Source organism: Rasamsonia byssochlamydoides (assembly GCF_041956645.1).
Source record: "Rasamsonia byssochlamydoides strain NRRL 3658 unplaced genomic scaffold VTN77scaffold_4, whole genome shotgun sequence".
NCBI lineage: Eukaryota > Fungi > Ascomycota > Eurotiomycetes > Eurotiales > Trichocomaceae > Rasamsonia > Rasamsonia byssochlamydoides.
The window spans coordinates 314,497-337,569 of record NW_027192387.1 but is presented as its reverse complement, the minus strand read 5'-3'; the positions used below and the strand labels follow the sequence as shown (position 1 = coordinate 337,569).

General features: G+C 48.7%; 9 protein-coding genes across 9 annotated transcripts; 5 read left to right on the top strand and 4 right to left on the bottom strand.

Moving 5' to 3' along the window:
• Positions 1-1,621: 1,621 nt before the first annotated feature.
• On the bottom strand, positions 1,622-6,349 carry VTN77DRAFT_5465 (uncharacterized protein; the record flags this gene model as incomplete). Its single annotated transcript, XM_069421637.1, has 1 exon — positions 1,622-6,349. The coding sequence occupies one exon, from the start codon at positions 6,347-6,349 to the stop codon at positions 1,622-1,624; it is 4,728 nt and encodes a 1,575-aa protein (XP_069281620.1).
• Positions 6,350-7,278: 929 nt separating this feature from the next.
• Positions 7,279-10,561, top strand: VTN77DRAFT_5464 (uncharacterized protein; the record flags this gene model as incomplete). Its single annotated transcript, XM_069421636.1, has 8 exons — positions 7,279-7,348; positions 7,402-7,712; positions 7,774-7,944; positions 7,997-9,321; positions 9,375-9,457; positions 9,511-9,814; positions 9,871-10,050; positions 10,114-10,561. 8 exons carry the CDS (start codon positions 7,279-7,281, stop codon positions 10,559-10,561), a joined length of 2,892 nt encoding a protein of 963 aa, XP_069281619.1.
• A 497-nt stretch (positions 10,562-11,058) lies between these two features.
• Positions 11,059-11,992, bottom strand: VTN77DRAFT_5463 (uncharacterized protein; the record flags this gene model as incomplete). Its single annotated transcript, XM_069421635.1, has 2 exons — positions 11,059-11,436; positions 11,834-11,992. The coding sequence occupies 2 exons, from the start codon at positions 11,990-11,992 to the stop codon at positions 11,059-11,061; spliced, it is 537 nt and encodes a 178-aa protein (XP_069281618.1).
• A 1,623-nt stretch (positions 11,993-13,615) lies between these two features.
• VTN77DRAFT_5462 (uncharacterized protein) lies at positions 13,616-14,150 on the top strand (the record flags this gene model as incomplete). Its single annotated transcript, XM_069421634.1, has 2 exons — positions 13,616-13,742; positions 13,906-14,150. The coding sequence occupies 2 exons, from the start codon at positions 13,616-13,618 to the stop codon at positions 14,148-14,150; spliced, it is 372 nt and encodes a 123-aa protein (XP_069281617.1).
• A 583-nt stretch (positions 14,151-14,733) lies between these two features.
• Positions 14,734-15,137, bottom strand: VTN77DRAFT_5461 (uncharacterized protein; the record flags this gene model as incomplete). The annotated part of the gene is made up of 2 exons (XM_069421633.1): positions 14,734-14,970; positions 15,087-15,137. The coding sequence occupies 2 exons, from the start codon at positions 15,135-15,137 to the stop codon at positions 14,734-14,736; spliced, it is 288 nt and encodes a 95-aa protein (XP_069281616.1).
• Positions 15,138-16,061: 924 nt separating this feature from the next.
• Positions 16,062-16,979, top strand: VTN77DRAFT_5460 (uncharacterized protein; the record flags this gene model as incomplete). Its single annotated transcript, XM_069421632.1, has 2 exons — positions 16,062-16,252; positions 16,334-16,979. 2 exons carry the CDS (start codon positions 16,062-16,064, stop codon positions 16,977-16,979), a joined length of 837 nt encoding a protein of 278 aa, XP_069281615.1.
• Positions 16,980-17,312: 333 nt separating this feature from the next.
• Positions 17,313-18,651, bottom strand: VTN77DRAFT_5459 (uncharacterized protein; the record flags this gene model as incomplete). Its single annotated transcript, XM_069421630.1, has 2 exons — positions 17,313-18,483; positions 18,545-18,651. 2 exons carry the CDS (start codon positions 18,649-18,651, stop codon positions 17,313-17,315), a joined length of 1,278 nt encoding a protein of 425 aa, XP_069281614.1.
• A 279-nt stretch (positions 18,652-18,930) lies between these two features.
• Positions 18,931-21,382, top strand: VTN77DRAFT_5458 (uncharacterized protein; the record flags this gene model as incomplete). The annotated part of the gene is made up of 3 exons (XM_069421629.1): positions 18,931-19,073; positions 19,141-19,310; positions 19,362-21,382. The coding sequence occupies 3 exons, from the start codon at positions 18,931-18,933 to the stop codon at positions 21,380-21,382; spliced, it is 2,334 nt and encodes a 777-aa protein (XP_069281613.1).
• A 315-nt stretch (positions 21,383-21,697) lies between these two features.
• Positions 21,698-23,045, top strand: VTN77DRAFT_5457 (uncharacterized protein; the record flags this gene model as incomplete). Its single annotated transcript, XM_069421628.1, has 2 exons — positions 21,698-22,808; positions 22,882-23,045. The coding sequence occupies 2 exons, from the start codon at positions 21,698-21,700 to the stop codon at positions 23,043-23,045; spliced, it is 1,275 nt and encodes a 424-aa protein (XP_069281612.1).
• Positions 23,046-23,073: the final 28 nt, after the last annotated feature.

Below are 23,073 nucleotides of genomic sequence, written 5' to 3'. Positions count from 1 at the left end.
GTTGTTGCTGTTGCTGTTGCAGCGTGAATATTGGCCTGGATCATTTATGCAATACATAGGCAATTCAATCAGAAGAATGTCTATCCATATATACCTACTTACCTAGGTAGGGATATGCTGTACCAAATAGTACCAAATTAACAAAAGTCTATCATTCATTCCTGTCAGCGCCTTGGAGTCCCGGGTAGTTAGTTGTGATATTACCCGTGAAGCAAGCCAGTATTTATTTATTATATTAAATTACCCGAAACAAACGAAGGAGATAAATAGATAGATAGATAGATGGAAGCCTTGATCGATCAACCACGTTGGTTTTTTTTTAGAGGTTAAAATCAACCTGTTTAATTTTGTTTTCTTCATCTTTTCTTCACACTGTTTTCTCATAATATTATACAATTCTATCGTTTCCGTCTACAATAAATAAATAACCTCAAAATTACTCCCCCCACTACTAAGTAGTATGTGTTTGTCACTTAGGGGCTTTTTTTTTTTAAAAAAAATAATATGAATGCAGAATGCACTAGTGTATAATATAATATTAATAAATTAATTTAATTCAACACGCAAATTCTTCAGCTAAGTACATACAGCCTACATCTCTCCCGAAAAAACTTTATTAAACTCTGACTGCTACAGGTCGACCTCGACCTATGTGGAAAGGAACCTGGTTAACCGTTCATCATTTTAATTAGTTAATACTTTTCATGTTTTTGACATGGTAAAAAAAAAGGGGAAATACTAATTTAATTAATTCATTGGGATACCGCGGAGGAGGTGAGGTGAGGGGAGGTGAGGTGAAATCAGGTGAGATCACAATTTATTTATTTAATACTATTTATTTAATCTATGTATGTATGTACACACGAGACTTGAAAAAAAGGGAGTTCAGTTGAGTTGAGTCGAGTCGAGGTAATAATCCATTCATTTCATTCATTAATGTATTGTACTGTACTGTACCTAATCTAATAGGTAGAATAAGTAGAGAGACTTCTTCCGTTTCATGTTCTTTTTTTTTTGCCTCTTCTCTTCATCATCTCCTTTTTTTTCCCTGTCGTTCACTTTTCTTCCTTTTTCTTCCTCTCTTTTTCCCCTTCCCTTCCCGATATCAACATTTTCATTCCTCATGTCACCAAGATATCAATCACATCACATCAATCGTCATCGCATCACTTCGTAGCACAAGCTGCAGTGCAAGCTAGATACTTTGCTTGCGTTGCTTCTCTTCCATCTGATCAAATCTCCCATCCATGCCGACCACCCAAACCGGCGCAGGTTATTGCTGCCTCTGGCCGACCCAGCAGACAAGCAGATTCGAAAACGACTCTTCCCACCAGTGTAAAGTGTCCTCGAATGAATCAAACGTTTTCTTTTCTTTCTTTTTGTGAAATAGCCAAATAAACATAGCAAAGAGGAAGGAGGGCGAAGAGGGGAAAGAAACAAAGTAATCACAAAACTTTTAGAGGGTATTAAGGACACCGGTGTAGGCCCAATTATTGTATCGTCAGAGATGTACAGGAAAAGAAAAATATGATTCGGATCACGAATTTTCGCTGGAAGAGTTGCCGTGTTGCAAAAGTTTACAAGTGGAAGGTGGAATGAGCATGCAAGGAAAGAGGTCTGTTCATCTAGTCCACCGAGAAAAGTCCAAGGCTTGGAAAACATTGTTGTCCGCCGCCGTGTTCCAATCTGCACTGAAATCAGTTCGCACCGCAGGTCGCGATGGCCCGTCCTCGGGGTAGAGATTGGCCTTCGTGTTGCGCCGATAGCCCAAGTAGCTTCCTTCCCCGGTGTCTGCTGGGGCCTGAGTCTGAGCAAGTAACACACGCTCACGAAGGCGCTTGATCTCACGCAGTCTGTTGCGCCACGACGATATATGCTCACCCCCCTCGCGGTTCCAGACAAGTGAGAAGACGGAGGCATTCATTGCGAGTATGCGGACAAAGGCAGCGAGGTTCTTGCCAGAGATAACTTTCGGTGTGGCAGCCGGCGACAGTTCTGGGAATCCAGGCTTGGTCATCACCTTGACTGAGTAGAATTGCTTATTGTAGTCTGTATCGTCGTCCTCCGCTTGAACCTTGTCAAAGTCACGAGGAGCAATTCGGCTCACTGGGGTGATGACAATGTTGATAAAGTTGAACTGCGACGGTATAGTCTCGAAATTGAAAGGTAGATTCGACCGGTTGAAGATGATGTTGACAAAGTCGTTGCCAATGTGACGTTTCTTGTTAATGCACGAGGGATCAGTTTCGAGATTGGTAGGCATCATTGTAGGTATATGATAAACGATCTCGGTCACGCGGTCCCGCCATGCATATGTATACTCGCCGTCAACATCGCAATGAAGACCCTGGGTATTGAATTGAGCACCGCGCAACGCCACCTTAGTTCCCAGGCCGGTCAAAAAGTGGTCATAGTCGGGACTGCCCTTCGTATTGGCCAGGATTTCAGCCTCTGTGGTCTGATCCTTGTCAATGAATATGACGCCGACTTTATGTCCATCGACAATGTCATTCCGATCAAATGACTTTATCGCTCGACGTGTTATATCGTCATCTGGGAGTGGAATAGGTTGCATGACCGAGGGAGTCGGAAAAGCTGTCGTTGTCATCTGAAGGAGCACATGACTGGGTAAGATCGCTGTCCGACTGGACGCATCGGAAAGCGAGACAGCATCAGGCGTTGGAGGAACTTGATGTGGCAGAACTGGTGCCGTCCGCTGTCTATACTCTGCGTATGTCGTCCCAGAGGCCATTCGTTTTGTGATTTGAGTCAGACCAGACACTGCGGCAGTCTCGACAGTGACGATACTCATCCCCACGATCCATGACTTCTTTATCACCGGACCATGCTCGGGGGAAGGAGGGAAGGTTTCAAAAGGAATCGTGTCGCCCAGATCGGAATATGTCACCCTCTGCATAAAATCAATAAATACTTCACTCTGCTCTTCAACCACTTCTCTCCCATGTTCATCGGTAAATATGAGTCGACTTGTGATCCAATTGACATGTTTCGCGCGGTCCTGAAGCTTGAGAGACAGGAACCAGAAGACCAAGACGTGGTATGTGAGGGTGTACACATATTTCGAAATGCCCTCCTGCCAAGATGTATCAGATGACTCAGCTTGCGCAGCGGCTATTTCCCGCAGGCCGCCGCTCAGCCTCGTCGGTGCTGAACTGTTTCGAGAAGTTGGAGACTCGGTCGCTTTGTAGCGTTGCTCTCTCGAAGTCTGTATGAAGCGGATGCAGATGCCAAACACGGTGCGGATCTCCTCTTCCCGGAGGTTGACATATACATCGGGCAACCGAGCGAGAAGAGCGAGAAATTCCAAAATATGAACAGCCAGATGGGACATCGTTATCACTTTCGACATCTTGTCAAGGATAGCGTTCAGTGATTTGGTTACCGAAAGTGGGATTTCATGACAGCAAACAGACAGAGCATGGATGCACCCTCGTGACGTCCCATCCCAGGATCCAATGATTCCCAGCATGAATGCGCGGACGAGCTCGTCCTGTTCGCTCTTGGCAAAGTGTCCATGATAGCTGATAAGCATGGCCAGCGCCTCGAAAATGCAGATAGCAACATCCGCTTTTTTTATGCCTGACAGGCCAGGAGGTTCACGAAAACTCTCGTTTTTGATCTGATCGCAGAGGATACTGCGTAGCAGTTTAATCTGAGGAACAGCGTTGGTGAAGAAGTCTCTGTTGCCCAACTGCGGTCCAAGGTGAGCAAGGACATAGCTGTAAACATCCCAATCCGATTCGCGCTGCAACAAGGCGATAACTGTTTCCAGCCAGAAATTGATTTTCAATGCAACTGTTCCCTCAGACGGAGTCTCGGCATCATTCGACGTAGTAGGGGGCCCATAGGCGTAGACGTATGGACTAGGAGTCGTTGGCGGCTCATCTGGAAGGCCCTTTGGTTCAAGGTACGCCCAAGCAGGAGGCGCCCACCTACGCAATTGAGAACTACTCCCGCGCATCACTGGCTTGGACAGAGGGGCGGCAGTGGACTGCTCCTTTAACGACAATCTGCCAGTGTGAGCAACGAGACTGTCTTCGGCCTTTGAGGCGCGATCGGCCCCAGCGCCTTCCAAGCTTGGCGGTGGCTTGGATCCTCCATCCAGAGTTCGAGATAGCACCGATACCAAGAAGTCGTTCTCAACGTCCGCAACAACCATGATTGAACCTGCTGAATCGCATCGTAACCTGAAGAGGAGTTTTAAAACCGTCAGCCGAGAGTCAGAAGGTCGTTCCCATGACCGGACTATGTAAATGAGAGCCTCAAACAACAGTGCAGCCCTGTCAGCCGACGCATTGACGAAACGAAGAAACAGCCTGACTAGCCCAACAGAGCAGATATTCGACAATGACGGCTCCGGACTACCTGCAGCAGAGCTGCGACGGGATTCGGATTGACCGGAGGTAAGGAGATCATCACTGTGCCGATCGTAGGTCATTGGTGAGCTCAGTTTGTCTAGGATAAACCGTAGCATAGTATCATCACCCGTAGCCGCAATGTCGACCATTACCGAGACCAATGACTCGAGATAGACCGGATCTTTCTCTTCAGGGAAGTCCTCAAGAAGAGATTCAATAAGACCAGTTTGCTGAAAACTAGCGAAAGCTCCATCGCTAAAGATCGCGTCCTTCAACGTTTCTAGGGCCAGGATGCGGACATCTGAGACCTTATCAGATGGTTGGAGAAAGGCTCGAATGAGTGTTCTCGATTGCGATTCCCAGTCATCTTTCCCGGGAAAACATGACTGTCTCGCCCTGAATAGGTTGAGAAGCAACCTAGCTTGAGTGGGCGAAAGGTGTCGATGAATCAGCATAAGAAATCGCCCTGACTCGATCTGCTGTTGCTCGTTCAGCCTTTCCCAGTGATTCTCAATCAATGCCGCGATCCGCGTGATATTTGCGATAATGTTTGAGCGACTATCTTCCATCGGAGCAGTCTTCGACGGCGAAGCGGACACAGCGGCTTGGGCGGAGTTAAGACATCCATCATGTCCATCAATAACGTGGCGGGAGCACAAGATCAACAGGTCCACAAAGCCCCTCCAATCCGGCTCCTGCATGGAGACGGAAGCGAACTCGCCGTCCAACATGCTCAGAGACAACTCGAGAACATCGGCTTCAATGCGACAGCCTTCTCTTCTGGCCACGACGTGGAGGGAGTTCACTACATCAGCAAATGAAATTTGAGGCAACCCCTCTTGGCCGTATGCACGAACAAGATCCGTGAAGACATCAATCGCTCCTCGAACGACATTGAGATTCCGGTCGTGGCTATCAGGATCCTCCACTAGAAAGGAGTGCAAAAGATCTACCATCCCCGCCTGTCTTCGTGATTTAGCCAGATTGCGGACTACTCGAGAGGTGGGACCGGAGAGAGCTCTGACAGACGCGTGGATACTGCACAAGACTTCCAGCATGCCCACGAAACTTCCCTCTGGCACTTCCGCATAAAGGACAATAGCGTCGAAGACAGCCAAAGAGTTCTTGATATCCAACGCGACGCTCGTCCTCTTGCATATTGTGAAGATCTCATTTAGCAGAGATTCGATCTCTTCCTCGCTCGCAGGATTACGTTGGAGCGTGATCACGTCGACGACAAACTGGAGCAAGTTGTTCAAATTCGCATCATCATCATATCTGGACCCATTCGAGCGCTGCACTTTCGTTTTCTTCGCCTTCGACCGCGCTAAGGCAACCGCTTTGTACAGCGGCACCAGACAAGCTGAGAGGGTCGGCAAGATGGAGGAGTCCGTGAAGTCCAGTTTCCTGCCATTGTCCGATAATGCAATCAACGCATTGACACGTGCAGGTATGACGTCTGGTGCGGATGGACGCGAAATGCTCTCGAAGATATAATGCATTGCTGCTGGAGACAAGTCTTGCCGGTTGGCGATTGCTTCCAACAGCTTTGACCCTCGCCTTCGAACCTCCTCTGAGTCTTCATCGTGGATGAGATAAGCCCCAGCCTGCCACAACGCGATAGACTGCTCTGGTGTGAACTTGTGCAAGAACTTGGCTACACTCTCAGCTTCATCTGCAGCTATGGCAAGATTCTGACTTTGCTGCAGGTTTCTGAGTGCCGTCTCGAATTCCGGAGCACTGGAGGTGTCCGAAGAGTTTGATATTATGCTGGCCCGATTCATCGTTTCGAATCCAAATGTCACCCGACTGCCTCTTCGACCTCCCACACCATTACTTGCCGGATCTCCACTGTTATCTGGGGTCGAAAGCGGAGACAGAGATTTCTGACGACCGGAAGCTAGTGTCTTAAAGACATCCGCGAAAGTCGAGGCTGATGGCTTTTGCTGAGGATCATTATCGGACGACATACGTCCCACTGGACGGGAATCTTGAGGAGAAGGATTTTGAATTTGTGATCAAGATCTGTATCACAAGGAAGCAGAGGTCAGTCACTGACAAAACAGAAAACTGTAGGCCAGCTGACGTGGGAGATAGGTACATATGTCAAGGTTTGTGTGGGCCGTGGGGTTGGGGAGTTTTGGGAGTTGTCGAGAGTCGTGAGAAACCAGAACAGATAATGACAGAAGATGAAGCGGAGGGCTTTACAAGACCAGCAGCATTCAGTACCATTAAGTCTTAAAATGTCGTGTCGTGAAAAGGGGCCTGCAGATATCTAATGTAACCCTCATCCGATAGTTAGCGCGGAGGGTAGAGAACGGATCCTGTTGGAAGAACCTTCCCAGCATCAGATCTTGGGAGCAGAAGTGTAGAACAAGACAGCAGCCAGATTAAAGGACAAAGAAATATCAGTTCTATGGTACAGAAGGCCCTGCAGAAAGGCTTGATCACTATATGGTGATCAATATCTTTGGGGGGAGCATTTGGCAATCACGACATGCCAAGACCAGTGCTGTCTATCTGTACATAAATGCTTTGATAGACACCTGGGGGAGTTGGAACGAAGAATACTTCGGAACAACCCTTCTCCGAGAACAGCCCACTGCACACCTTGTCACCGGCGTCATTTGGCGGCGAGTGAAAATCACATGACCGGCAGAAATCCCCTCTGAACCCCGCCCTACTGTGCTCACCGCCTTGCGCTGCAAAGCAGCCCACCAAACAAACTGCCAGACAAGGAAGCAAGCAAGCTGCTTGACAGACATAAGTCACGTCCAAGAAGATTGTGACCGCGCTCTCCACAGGACTTGTATCTTATTAGCGCTGCATTTGTTCCTGTGTTTTTAATCAACTCTCCGTCCTTCCTTTCAGTCTCCTCCATCTTTGGTTTTGGTCCAAAATGGCTGCTAACCTCGGGGCTGTCGCCCAGCTCCTTGAGGCAAGCTTGGATCCAAGACAGAACAAGCAAGGCACGTTTCAACCCCCCCCAACTCTGGAAGTTGCCTTCGCTAACATCTTGCAGCCGAACTTGCTCTACGTCAAGAAGAGAAAAAGCCTGGCTTTTCACTATCGCTCCTTCAGATTACCGCTTCTGCGAACTATCCTTACAACACCCGCCTGGCGAGCGCTCTATGTTTTAAAAATTTCATCAAGAGAAATTGGACCGACGAAGATGGCAACTACAAACTTGCGGCTGACGAGGTAGCCACCATCAAGCGGGAATTGATCAGTTTGATGATTTCCGTCCCTGCGGGGATCCAAACTCAGCTGGGGGAGGCAGTCAGTGTCATTGCTGACAGTGACTTTTGGGAGAGATGGGATACGCTCGTGGATGTATGTCACTTGGCTTTTCTTTCTCATCCATCTATTGCTTGCCATTTGCTGACTATTTCAGGACTTGGTTTCGAGACTTGATCCCAAGAATCCAGTCGTCAACAACGGTGTTCTGCAGGTTGCGCATTCGATCTTCAAGAGGTGGAGACCACTATTCCGCTCCGATGAACTGTACACCGAGATCAATCATGTGTTGGAACGGTTTGGGAACCCATACTTGGCTCTTTTTGAGGTAACTTCTTCAATCTCTGCATTTATAGAGTGACACTGCTAAAAGGGGATAGGGCTTGGATGCGTTCCTCGAAGAAAACAAATCCAACAAGGAGAAGCTCACTCAAGGCTATACCCAGCTCAATCTAATGATCAAGTTACTCTATGATCTATCCTGTCACGACCTTCCTCCGATGTTCGAAGATCACCTGTCGGCTATCGCCACCCTCTTGTTGAAATACTTACTGTACGATAATGAACTGTTACACACATCTGATGAGGGCGAAGCCGGTCTCCTGGAGTTTGTTAAAGCCGGCATATTTGAGGTTCTTACCCTCTTTGTCCAGAAATACATCGATGTATTTGGCACCCACGTCGGACAGTTTGTTGGAAGTTCGTGGAATCTTTTGACCACCATTGGGCAAGAGACGAAATACGATATTCTTGTCAGCAGAGCTTTACAATTCTTGACGTCGATCACAGTCATAACCGAACATGCATCGGTCTTTCAGGACGAAGGTACTCTCGGTCAGGTCATCGAAAAGGTCATTCTGCCGAACATTAGCCTGCGTGAATCCGACGAGGAATTGTTTGAAGACGAGCCAATTGAATTCATCCGACGCGATCTCGAGGGTTCTGACAGCGATACAAGACGGCGGGCGGCCACAGACTTCTTGAGACAGTTGTCCGATAAATTCGAAGACACAGTAACCAAGGTTGTTTCGAAATATACAGATCATTATCTTACAGAATACGCAAAGAATCCTGCATCGAACTGGAAATCCAAGGACACTGCAACCTATCTCTTCTCCGCAGTCGCCGCAAAGGGCGTGGCGACCGCTAGCCATGGCGTCACTACCGTCAACCGCCATGTGAACATTGCGGACTTTTTCCAGAAGAATCTTGCTGCAGACTTAGTTGCTGAAAGCGGCATCCACCCCATTCTAAAAGTTGATGCCATCAAGTATCTTTACATCTTCAGAAGCATCATCACGAAGCAGCAATGGCAGGAGGTCTTTCCAATGCTGGTGAAACATCTGGGCTCTTCGAATTATGTTGTCTACAGCTATGCAGCTATCGCTGTAGAACGAGTTCTGAATCTCTCTGATGGTCAGGGCCAGCCAGTCATCGCGCCCAGCGCAATTACACCGCTGGCAAAGGAACTCCTGGAACATCTGTTCCAGCTTATTGAAAAGGATCCAGCGCCCCCGAAAGTGCAGGAGAACGAGTTCTTGATGAGATGTGTCATGAGAGTCCTCATCGTGATCAGGGAAAATGTGGTGCCTCACACGGACACAGTTCTACAGCACCTGATTAAAATCACGCAAATTATTAGCGGCAACCCAAGCAACCCTCGCTTCTATTACTTCCACTTTGAAGCCCTCGGCGCATTCATTCGGTATGTGCTCTCAATCGCTGGGATCACATTTGCTGTCTCTAACATATGATTAGATTTGCAGCACCGGCCAATCCGGCGAAGCTGGAGCAAGCTCTTTACACTCCATTTGCCGGGGTCCTCCAAGCAGATGTTCAAGGTGAGCAGATTGGGTTTCCTTGATGTGGAAGAACGAGCTGACATAGGTGGTAGAATTCATGCCCTACATCTTCCAGCTGTTTGCTGCCCTTCTCGAAGCCAATCCTTCAGCAACGTTGCCAGATTACTATCAGAACTTGATCGCTCCGATTCTCATGCCTGTTATGTGGGAGTCAAGAGGCAATGTCCCTGCACTTGTCCGCCTTTTGTCCTCTATCATCCCCCGAGGTGCGCAGTATATCATGCAAAACAATCAGGTCGAGCCTATTTTGGGCATTTTCCAGAAGCTCGTTTCGACAAAGGCGAACGAGAGTTATGGATTTGATCTCCTGGAGAGCGTTGTTGAAAATTTCCCTCCGTAAGTCAATGTCGCTACCGAAATCAATACAATCTCCGAGTCTGACGAAGGTCTAGGAGCGCCTTGGAGAAGTATTTTGTTTCCATTATGCAGATTATCTTGACACGTCTGCAGAACTCTAAGACGGAGAATCTCACTCTGCGTTTCGTGCGTTTCTATCACTTTATTTCGGCCCATGATGAGAAAGGATACAGTGCAGATTTCTTCATTCAGGTTGTTGACAAAGTGCAGGCCGAGTAAGTAGAAGGTCATTCTTTCAACTTGAAACAGGACCGGTGGCTAATAGCGAACTGTTGAAGTCTCTTCACGCCAATCTACCTGAACATCATCCTTCCCGAATCTCAGAAACTTGCTCGTCCTTTGGATCGTAAAACAGGGGTTGTTTCCTTTACGAAGACGCTTGCGAACTCGGAGGCCTTTGCGAATCGGTACAAGAAAGGATGGGGTTACACTTGCGAGGCGCTGCTGAAGTTGCTGGAGCTGCCACCCCTTCCTGCTGCCAAGGACGATATCATTGCCGATCACGATGTGGACGACATGGCGTTCGGCGTTGGATTCACTGCGTTGAACACGGTGCGACCACGTCCGAAAGACCCGTGGCCAGAGACTGGCCCCGATCTGAAGGTGTGGGTTGGGAAGTATCTCAAAGAAGCCGACACGAAACATGGCGGCCGCATCAGTGGATTCGTCCAGGAGCGGTTGTCCGACGAAGCGAAGAGGGTTCTGGGCAGCTATATGACGGCGTGAGAGATGATCACTTAAATAAAGATTCAGGGAAGATATGAGAACGGAATGGTCCCCACGAAAAAACACGAATATTCTTTATGACCCTTGTTTTTCCTAATTACACACACTACACACTGGATGGATGCCTTGAAACAGCTAGAGAGAGAAAAGCCCATCTTGTCTCTTTTTTTTTACGTTCCAGTTAGTCATTCTTCCCCCCCTGCATCACTTACGGCACATTCTGTGATTAAAAAAAAAAAGGCTTGACTGCATAGAATTAGTTACCTAGGTAGTTACCTAATGATTCCTCTCTTCGGAGAGGGCGAGAAAAAAAAAGGAGTAAAAAATGTCTCTTGATTGTGTGTCCTGCCTAGTAAATAGGAGAGAGAGCTCAGCTTCAAGGTCATGCTATGTTTCGTTTCTGTTTCTCTTCTATAAATCATGAACTCCTTTCCATGCGATGCACTATAGTGTACATATAGACATTTTTCATTTTCATCCATCAGCGACCACTTAGGTCATGTCTGTTGTTGATTTGTTTGCTGATTTGGACCATGCCATTCCTGTTTAGATCCCTCCTGCTCAGATCCTTCCTGCTCCAATTCCTCCCCCTCCTCCTCCTTCTCAGCCTCCAACCCCTCCCTCTCTTTCCGCTTGGCCTCTTCCAACGCACGATACTTTCGTCGACTCTTCTTGGCCCTGCTCGCTTTCCGCCTCTGCTCCAACTTCCTCTTGATGGCTAGGCGGCTCTGGTCGCCTTTCTCTAGAAACTCGACTTTTTCGGCTAGGAGTTCGCGGGCGATCTTCTCGTTCTGAGATCGCGAGCGGGTCGCCTGTGACTTGACGACGATGCCGGTTGGTTTGTGGATGATTTGCACGGCGGAGTTGGTTTTGTTCTGAAAGACCGATAAAGGCGAAAAAGTGCAGAAGATGGATGTCAGCCAACCTGATGTCCAAAATCTGATATCTGGTTTGGGTTTGGTACGAGTGTGGTATTGAAAGTGGTAGCGGTGAAACGTATATCAAATCTTCTCAGTCATGATTGGTTGAACATAAAGAGTTCACAAAGCGAGTGTCTCAGGGAGCAGATTGTTCTTTCATGAACTCAAGTAGAGACCATTCAAAATATGGGACAACAGACTTGGATATTTGCAAACAGATCAAAAGGCACTGGTCAATGATGTTGGCATTTCCACCAGCAGAATGCAGGGAAAGAAAATGGGAAAAAGAAAGACATTGATAATTGTATAGAAACAAATAGCAGTGATCAAAGGAAAAAAGAATGGTTCATACAATTTTTTGACCCCCGGGACCAGATCCCTTCACGTAGGATATCGTGAGATCCTTGTCATCGAGTTTAGGCCGGGGGGGCAACTGCTTGGCCGCAAGAATCCTCGAGGTCGAGAAACACCGTACTAAGCGAGATCCATTGAAGAGATGACTTATCGCCATCATTGAGCTCCAAAATGAATTCGAACGAGGAACCATCGTGAATCACATTAGCCGGTCCGTTAATGTTTCGAGCGTCAAGATCGGGTAGTTAGATACGGAGTCGATCAACGCGATGGGGAAAAAAATAGATTCGCTGTCCCCACGGACCAAATATGTCCTACATCGATCACGTCCGGCTGTAAATTCCTCACCGCGAAAAGGAACGGCCCTGAGGCCTTCACTTTAAGGGGAGATCGAGTCTGGATGCGATAATGAAGGTGGTTTATGCTTGAAGCTCGTGCTGGAACGGGGAAGACATTTCTTGGCATCTGGCCGTCCCCATTCCAGTAAAGGATGGGCACTTTAATTCCATTTTGGCAGCTTCTGCCCCAGGTAGAGACCAGAACAGAGATGGGAGAAGGAAACGAAGAAAAAGAGATATGGAAGGGAAAGATGACTGATCAATGGCTACACTAGGAAGGAAGGTACGATATTGTACTGTACCTAGGGAGGGAGGTACCTATTCAGTTCAGCAACTTCAATATGGAAGGAGCATTTCATATTCAACTCAAAGTAGTGTCGCGTGACATTTTCGACAGAGGTAATATGTCTCTTCTGCTACAGGCAGCTCTTGTCTTTTAAATTCCTCTTCCCCAGAATCTTCGAATGCGTTTCTTCTCAACCATACCCAAAATATAAGCTTCATGCAAAGCCAACATTATGTACTCCAAACGGAGTACTCACATGTTTATGGAGTATATCATGCTTACGAAAGAAAAGCTATGTATAGTAATATTAAAGATTACTCCGTACTTCCATGACATCTTGTCATGTCGGCAATTTCTAATTTAATCCTGAAGCGAAACAGATATGGGATCTTGACATGTGACTTGTTTGAGGATGAAACGGCGTGCTCCACAAGCTTAGCACAAAGGAGACTCAGATGCGTCTCCTTTTGTGGACACTCAGCCTCGGAGACTGTCAGAAATTAAAATGGGAAATTTAATTCACATGGGCGATATTCCGCCGTGGATCCCGTGAATAGTGCGACACGCCATTCTTCTCTCCCGCATTGGGTGTGGCTGGTGGAGGACCTGGTCGATGCGCTGCACTATTAATTACCTGTTCCATGGGGCATCCTGATAGAGAGGCTGCAGGCAGTAGAAAGTACACCGTACTCCGTACTGAACTCCATAGAAGTCCTCGAATGGAAAAGTACAGAGTACTCCGTAAATTCTTCATATTAACTGCTTATTTAAAGCCAAGCTCAATTGCATCCAGGTTATGGATTAGATTGCTGCATCGGTAGCCGTTTCTCGAGAGCTCATTTGCTCCTCTACAAGAACAGCTAGCGGCCAAAAGTCCCCTTTTTCCCCTTCCTTCGACCTGCCCCTCTAAAAGTACCTAATCTAGCGGGGAAAGCCGTTGTGGGCACCAGAACGTCAGAGCTTCAGAGGTAACCGCTGATCACAGGCACTATTCCCTGGCGATCTCCAGCTCTCTCCAGCTCTCTTAGTCCTTTGCTTTTCCTCTGGAGACTGTGTACGGAGTAATAGACCATCTCTTCCTCTTGCGACGTTTGCACAGCTAGATAGCATACACTGTGTGACATCTGGCCTTTCGCGCGACACTGCATCAACAGACATGGCTCGAACACCTTCTCCGCCATCAATTGTCACCTCGTTTGTGCGATGGGTCCGTCTCAAGAATTACCAGTATGAAGTCACGTTTGCATTGTACATGCTCACGCCGACGGAGAAGCTCATCTTCAGTATGTTCCCTTTCCCGAACTGACCTACAATTCTGCTGCAATTGTATAAAATCTTGACTTCAAATCTCGAGACGCGTTAAGCTTACAGCGGGCGCATATATCCCGTGACTCGAATTTTGAAGTACATACATATGGGCCGTGCTGACGCAGCTCGATCTTACAGATTCTATTGTCCTGAGCCTCCTCTTCATGTTCTTTGCAGCTGCCTACATCTACCTCCCAGATCACGTCGCTACCATATACGGCCGTATCCATTACTACTTGGCGGGTGATGCTTCGCGCATCTCTGATTATCTCTCAACAGCAAGTTCCGCCCTGAAAAGTAGCGGCACCAGCAGCCTCGAGGTCGCCTACGAGACGGCCAAAGGCCCTGCGACGACGGCTGTGGAAACGTTAGCAGAGCTGTGACTGATATCAAACGTTTCACTCTGTCATTCATTGGAACGGATTTCGCGACATAAAGGGTTGCATTTTTCCTGCGGTCTTATTCGGTCCTTTTCTCTCTCTCTCGCATAACAGCCTAACCTCGTCTGCTTTCTATGCAATTGAGCGAGGCGCTTAGTGGTGTTCAAGGGGAGACTTGATTTTTCCATTCTATGATACCAACTGTTTGGGTTCTATTCCGGCAAATGATGCATCATGGGAAAGATTTATCTTGTTTTCTTTTTCCTTTGTCTTTTCGTGATACCATACAGCGCATATTACTCTGTTGACTGGGTTATGGACGAGTGGAGGTGAATTGATATTTCAGCTTTTTTTTTCCTGCTTTCGCCCTTCATAAAATGTACAGTACATACATACTACATACAGGTTCATGCGTCATAAAAAGAAGATCAGGGGATTTCACCCTAGGCGTCAAGTTGCCAACCCCAATGAAACATAACCGACTCCTATGATGCCAGAGTAGTAGTAATAGCCAAGAAAAACGTAACTAAAATAATACACAGTAAGAAATCATACGAACTGGTACCGAAAAAAAGGGAAAGCATTCTCATGCTCCCTCCTCGGTCCCAGCAGCCGCCACAGCCTCTTGTTCCCGTCTCTTCTCCCTTAGAATGGCATCTCGCATGCGCATACGCGCTATTTCGCGGTCAATCTCCTCTTTCGAGTCCGGTATCTTGTGCGATTGCTCGGCGCTAGGCCAGAAACCGGGAACGGAGAATCGGTCTTCCAGGTTCGTCCCGAAGTAGTACATCCAGCCGATGGGGAAGAGGATATACATGCCGAACTGTACATTGCTCAAATATCAGTATCGCGTCGGTCAAAGGATGATAATTGAAAAAAAAGAAACCTTTAAGAGAAACAAGGCGAAAAAGAAAATAAATATCAAGCAAAGAAACATACCTTGAAAACTTCAAGGTTTCCACCCTGCAGCTTTCGCAGGATAAACGACATTGTGGATGGGATGGCCTTTGCCCTCTGCTCGATTGGGTCGCGAAAAGCGAAGCTTTATTTTATCCCTCCGGGCTGGAAGAGCTTGCTCTTTTCTCTGCTTGCTGGCGGTGCGGGACCGAGTCGGCGGAGATCGTACGAGGAATGCCCGCGGAGGCCTTCGGCCAGGAGGTCAATTTATCAATTGAAACCGGATTCAAATACAATTAATGACAGCAAAAAAAGCAGACGGAGGGAAAATTCTGCGAAATGAATGAATGAATAAATCTCTGCGGCCGTTTGGAACTTGGGATTGTTGGCAGCAGCAATTGGACCTCACCTGTTCGTTATTAGAAATCGGTGTTTGCGGATTGCATGGCATCCGATAGGGTTGTGCAAACGTGCCAAACGCCCGCAGACAACGAACTGATGCTCACCACGTGATTGAGGTGCATGACAGCGAATCAGATCACGAGGGTGACAATGACTGCTCGGAGCCGGTGGACCTCGGCTCGATATTACTATACAGAGTACCTAGGTGCGGAGTACTTAGGTACATAGATACTCCATCTTGGTATGTGTTTACATACATACATCGATTGAATCTCTCAATAATCTCCCTTTTGCCAATTTGGCCTGAACTATCTGTTTGAATTCTCTCTCCTATATTCACAGGCATAGAGCGGCCGATAATTCGGAAAGAGCCAGTTTCTTTGTACCGTACTATGTGAGTTCCTTAGCTACTTGCCCCTGTGAATAGTAATACGAATAACATGCTGAGATTCCTTTCGCAGTGGGAGGTCACTGTGTATATTATTTCGTTTTTCTCTAGTCGATCCCGAAATAATTTCTTGGTGAACACGTTTATCTGCCTCTGTTCTGCCCTTCTGCGGGCCAGTCAATAATATATCAGCCAAGAGCAACACTATTGATCATCTCTCTCTCACCATGGCAGATCAGGATGTTATCTCTCTGACCTACAAAGGTCGTATTGCCATCATCAAGATCAATCGCCCGTCAAAGCTCAATGCCCTCAATCAAGACCTGTATTATCTACTCGGTGACCACCTCCGCGAAGTGGAGAAGAGAGATGACATCTTCATCACCGTCCTCACGGCGACTGGGCGATTCTTCTCTGCGTAAGTGATGCCTTGCTTACGATTCCAATCCTTCTATCCTTCCTGTTGGCTGCTCATCGATCTAACGTGTTTCTCTCCTAGTGGAGCGGACGTAACTGCTGCCCGTCCAGGCGCCGCCAATGGTGCCCTCAGCACCGTTAATCGACGTGACCTCGTTCGCTCATTCTTTTCTAACAACGTCGACGTCACAAGGACTTTCTACATGCACCCAAAGATCCTTGTTGTTGCCCTCAATGGCCCTGTTGTCGGGTTATCCGCTGCTCTCATTGCCCTCGCCGACTTCATCTACGCCGCTCCGCACACCTTCCTCCTGACCCCATTCTCATCTCTCGGTCTGGTCGCCGAGGGCGGCGCCTCGCGTGCCTTTGTCGAACGGCTCGGAATCTCCAAGGCCAACGAGGCCCTCATCATGAGCAAGCGGATCACCTGCGACGAGCTCGTCGCAACCGGCTTCGTCAATAAGGTCATCGCACCCCCATCCGGGAAGGAAGACGATTCGGAAGGGTTCCTGAAGCTCGTGCTCGAAGAGGTCGAGGACCGTCTTGGGCCACACCTCAACCAGACCAGTCTGCTCAAGATCAAGGAACTTATCCGTCGGCCGGAGCGGGAGATTTTGGAACGCCAGAATGCGCTTGAGGCGTTTATGGGCGTGGAGCGGTTCCAGGCTGGGATTCCGCAGGAAGAGTTCCGGAAGATTGCCAGTGGGGAGAAGAGGCATAAACTGTAGAATATTTCTGTATTTTTCCATCTTCTCCACGTTTTTGATTTGATTTTTTTTCTTCTCTCAGAATTGTAATTAGATGGGCCAGCATAGTCAGGTGTTATACAATGCTCAATTCAATCTTCCTGGACGATGAAAGTCGCCTTTGTTTTGTTCACCTCATCATTCAGCTAGTCGAATCAACACAAAATCAAAGTACTACCTAGGTAAGTAATGCCATATCATATTAATACACAATTAGCAAGTTCCGTTCCAACCAACTCCATCTATGCTAAGCAATTGATGTCCTTTCTTTCACGAATGCCGGAAAAAAACACAAGGAGATTCTTTAGAATATTTTTATTCTTCATCACTGGATCCCGCTTCTTGATCTTCCTGGAACCGTTTCTCTAAAATTTCCTGCCATTTACCCATGAACTCCTTCATCCCACCAGGGCCAGCCCGGGACGCGTCAACGACTTCCTTTGGTAACTTGTGGGCGGAGAATTGAGGTGTGCTGAACGCGTAAGCCTCTGGGTCATCGCGTTCGACGAGGCGGAATTCCGGCAACGAAGGGCCGGTCTCATCAGAAGATGAGTCTTTCTCTTCTTCTATGGATGGCTGGTGGGTATGAGGACCGTTGTTGTTGTTGTTGTTGTTGTTGTTGTTGTTGTTAAGAGAAAGTCTCACGACGTCCTCTTCTAGAGACTCCTCCTCCGTGATGCCTGTAGGGTCCTTCATCTCTAGTATTTCCTTCCAGCTGAACAACAGCGGGTCTGTCCTGATCGCCCACGGATTGATATCGATGAGCCATACTCGCTCGTGTGGCGGCGGAATGTAAACGTCGAAGACAAAGTTGGGATCGGGAAATGTGTTTTTCAGCTTTTCGTCGAAGAAGGATTGGATCCGAGCCCTGAATGAGTCACGCAGCGGGAAGAGGAAGTCAAAGTGGTTCAGATCCCGCTGACACATGCACAGGAGTTTTCGGTTGCGCACAAAGCAGCGGAACTCCAACGAGGGATTGAGGTTGAAATATTTCCGGAGAACAAGATGATAGGGGATGGTCTTGGTGTCGAGAGTTTCGGGGGAAGACTCTGTCGTTGGTAACTCCGTAGATGCAGCCTCCGCCTCGGGCTCACAGTCATCGAACGCGTGCTCCAAATCATGCGTGATAAAGTCACTGCTCTTTAGGAGTAAGTAAATATCGTTGGCAGTCCGGCACTGCATGTCGTTCGTCGCCGAAATCCACGTTGCATCTTTTGGGGCGCTCCAGTTGAGTTTAGGAGTGACTTTGCCTCCGAGTTCCGCGATCGTCGCCTTGATCTGAGCATGAATCTCGCGCCACTCAGCAGATGGATCCGCTGCTTCTTCGCCATCTGAATCGGAAAACGAGTAGACGCCGCTGTCATCGTCGGCAAGCGTCGCTCGGCTGTTGTCCTCCGGAGGGAGGACAATGTTATCGGAACGTAGATAGGTTAAGAAAGGCTCGTTCAGTGGAATGAGACGGGCTTTAGGAGTGATCGCGCGATACCTGCGACAGAAACGTCAGTCATAGAATGGAAGAAATTGCGGTAATTCTCCTTGACACATACAGAGGATGCCAGTAATGGTACGAGCAGTGGAGGATATGGGAACGGGTGAGAGGTGGAAATGGAAGCCGCTTCGGGGGATCCGCCTTTTCAGCTGGTTCGGACTCCATGAGAGGCATTTTAGTATGCCAGAAGCTATGTAGTTAAGGATTGTGACAGTCGAAGGTTGATTTCGGTTTTTGAGGGGAACTTTTTTTTCCTAGCGGGGCTGATATGCCACTGATAATGACGCATCTAAGTGACTCGTAGATTTAGTTCGTTGTGACTCCGGCGGAGCTAACTTCAACTGGCCCGTGCGCCATGCTGGTTCCTGACACCACGTTGCTCCAGCTTGTTTATTGATATCCACCGCGTTCGCTGGCTGGCCGCATAGCGCCCATCTGTTCAAGATGGCGTCCGATACGCCGGATCCGCAGAATCTGAAATCATGGAAGGAGGCATTTCAATACCAGATCCCGACGGTGCGGCGGCTGGAGCAGGAGCTGCGACGCGATATCGCAAGCAACAAAGAGAAGTTGCGAGCTTTAGTTGGGTAAGCAGCTAGTTCAGTGGATGGTATTCTGCACGTTGCTAATACTTCCTTTCTCGTCAACATTCAGAGCGAGATATCGCGACTTGCTGGGGACTGCAGAGACGATTGTTGAGATGAACGTGGAGATCCAAGATGTGGAGGGAAAGCTGACCGGTATTGGACGGAGATGCAACAAGAACCTGATAGATAAGAAGTCGACTCATCTCAATCGTCTCAAGCATGATGCTGCAGGGAGTGGTATGGCCCTCTTCGAACAATTTCGGCTCGCTTAGCTGACAGGCGCTTCAGATGCCAAAGACCGAGCTCTGGCCGCTCAACTAGCCCTCCTTCATCGTTGTACATCCTCGATCTCGAGACTGCTCCGGAAGCAAGGTTCTCTGCTTCTAGTTTCGAAGTTACTGGTTATTTCGAGACTGCTTCATAAGACGCTGTCGCAGGACCCCAACGCTCCACCTTTCTTGGAAGCTTTGTGGACACAATTGGTATCCCTGAGGAAAACTATACTTCGAAGAATCGACCGACGCCTGGGATCTGCCAATTCGACAGCCGAGGACATCATCGAGTCGATGGCCGCTTTCTGTTTGGCTACCAGCATGTCGTCCGCTGACGTGATTCGCCATTTTCATCAGGTCCGCCTGGAAGTGATTGGGAAGCAGCTGGAGCAGAGTGATTCCTCGGGAGAAAATATTTCGAAAACACTCAATTTATACATCCGGACCCTCCAAAGCACAAAGATACTCTTTTCCCGCCGGCTATCTGATGCTCTAGGAAAATTACAGGCCCGTCCACTCTTGACTGATGCGGACATACGGAACTTACATGACCTGGATATCGATGTCTTCGAGCGGTGGGTGGCCACTGACGTTAGGAACTTTACGCCGTGGATCAAATTAAGCGATGTGTCCAGATCAGAAGCCGAGAAGAGCATCAAGAACTGGTCCAAACAGGCGTTTGAGCGCTTTACGAAAGGCTGCCAGGAAAGTTTGAAGGACCGCACAGATTTTGCAGATGTCATCTCACTACGAAAGAAGGTGCTGGATATATGGCTGGCTGCTGCACCGGCGACCCCAACGCATTCGTCGTTGAGTGTGTTGGAAGGCATCAGGAATGTCTTCAACGGGCAGCTGACAGCTATTTTACAGTCTCAGGCAAAACGATTGGAGTCCATAGGGCAGGAAGTCGCATCTATAATTAGCAATTGGGAGAATGAAGACCACGGCCACGCACAATCACTGTGGAACACTTCTCTCACCTCCATGGACTACTCGAGTGGTGCCGGCTCTTTTAAACAGGCAGTCGTAGATACCCTTCTGGGTCATGATGCGAAAATTTCTGCTGTTTTGAAAGCCTATCATTCGTGGCTGGTGACAATTCAGCACTCCAAAACTCTAATTGAGGACTTACGGCAAGCCAAGTGGGAGGACAACCTTGATGAAGACGAAGGCGAGGATATGACAGTGGATCCGGTGGCCGTATTGAACGACGACGATCCTCACTTCCTCTTTCAAGAACAGAGGTCAGCCGTTACTCAAGCCCTCGTGAATTTACAATCTTCATTTGGCTCTACGACTGAGGTGTTCGGCTTGTCCAATCGAAGCGACAAAGCCGCTTTTCTGCTTCGGTTGATCAGAGACCTGCGAAGGGAGATTCCAACTGATCTCTTTCAAGATGAGGATCTTGATTTCGCTGGTGAAGTCGTGCCTGGGTTGCAAGACATCCTTGCTACTGACGTCGTGACACGGGTGGCTCCTTTGAAGATACTACAACCTTCAAGAACGGCGGCCCGTCACCTCCCCGGCCGTACATTGTGGGAAGGCGATCCGGAACTACCGGTCCAACCGTTGCCGTCCACATTCCAATTTCTTCGACGACTCACGGAAACAATGGAGGAGTTCGGTCCAGATTTGTGGAATCCTTCTTCCGTGAGGGTTGTGAAGGAAAAGCTCAACAGGACTATTTCAGACTCCTTTATGACGGCTTTGGAAGAGCTGAAAGACTCCAGCCATTCCAATGATAAAGAGGTCGTTAATTCGGAAGCAGCAGAGGATGGATCGGAACAAAATCAGTCAAAACCGGACAACTCTGCCAGCAGCGATTCCCGAGATTGGAAAATCCAACTGTTGTTTGACGCCTTCTACCTGCGAGATGCGTTGTCTGTCGAGATCGGTGACGCACCCAATCTGAACACCGTTATTGAGAAACTTCAGGATGAGATAGAAAAGAGCAATGAGATCATCGAGGCATTGCAGAAAGCGGCTCATGAGTACTGGAAGCGGACGGAACTGCTCTTCGGGCTGCTAGCAGCCTGAGAGATTATTTCGGACTCTGTACTATATATGGATAGATGAATAGATCGTAATATGTGATCTGGCTATCTCTTTAGTCGTTGGTCTTTAAATCCGGAGTATGGAGTATTTAGACAAAAGCAGCCGGCGGCCGCGGGGGATCCGCGCCAACCGTCACGTTTCCCGACAGCTCGGCGTCGGGAACGAATCCAAGCATCGGTTCGCTTCGCCTCGCCGCGGAGAAAAGTCACGACCTCATTCATATTCGCGACTTTCACCTCCCAACTCTCCCCATGTCGACTCCGACTCTTCATCCTTTCTGTCGCCCATCAGCGCACCATGGCAGCCCCTAGACTCCTTTTCCTCTACCCGAACCTGTTACGCTCTGTCCGGTCTTGCGAACCGACGCCCCGATCCCTCCGTTTACCTACTTCATACAACAGTCCTGCGTCGCCGGCCGGGTTTCATTCCAGTCGCCGATGCGATCAAGACGCGTATCCTCGACGCTATGGACCGGCTAATGAGTCTCGATTGCCACCACCATCGCTACCGAATCAGCCCGGCCCAGGTTCGACCGGCAAGGATGTCTTCCCCCCGGCTCAGCGGGGTCCGACCTCGCGGGATCCAGCGCAGGCGCAAGATCCCAGGAACTCTGCCAAGGAAGACCAATCCGAGACGAATAAAAGTTTGAATTCAGTTAATTCGAGCTCGGCCAAAAGCCCAGATGAGCAGCCGTCAGAGAGTGCGTCTCAAAATGCGGACGATTTCGAGACAGCCCCTCCAGAACAGAGGGACGAAGAACACGAAGCACCAGAAGACGACGAAACGGAGAATCCGCTAGACACGGTTTTACAGATGCCTTCGCCTTCATCACAATTGACTCCGTCGGGGGTTTCCGGTCCCGAGGGGCGCAGGACGCCACCCCTGGCCCCTCCTCCATACGTCCACCATTTCGACACGTACAGCCTGGTCAAAGATCTCGAGAAAGGCGGCTTCAGCGAGGCACAAGCCGTCACGCTGATGAAGGCTATTCGGGGGATCCTGCAAGAGAAGCTCGAGTTCGCCCGGCGGACCCTGACGTCCAAGTCGGACATCGAGAACGAGCAGTACCTGTTCAAGGCAGCGTGTTCGGAGCTGCAGTCGGCCATGCAGACATCCCGGAATGCGGAGATTCAGCGGCAACGGACGTCCCGGACGCATCTGCAGCACGAAGTGGACATTCTCTCGCAGCGCATGAACCAAGAGCTGGCGAGCTTGAACGACGACCTGAAAGAGATGTTCAACGACCACAGGATGACGATAAAGGAGATGCAGCGGAGTCTGGACACAGCGATCCAGGAGCTTAATTACAAAATCACCGTTTCCTTGAACAGCGACGGGAAAAGCGAGGTTGAGGGGCTAAGATGGATCTTGACGAGACGAGCAGCTCTCGCCATCGCCACCAGTGCCAGTTAAGTCCCCTGCCCAGCCTCTCCTGACTGACTATTTTCGAAATGCTTACCTCTTTTCTATCTTTTCTCTAGTCATGATCATCCTCTTCTTGAAGTACTATTCCGTCCACACGCACGCGCGGAAAATGAAGGAAGCTGCAGCAGCGGAAGCCGCAGTCTCAGAACCGCTCAAGAATGTCGGCGTTCAAACCGAACCGTCTCTTTCCGGTACACTCGTTACCGAATCGTTGGGATAGTCGATCGATCGATACCTCGCTAGATATG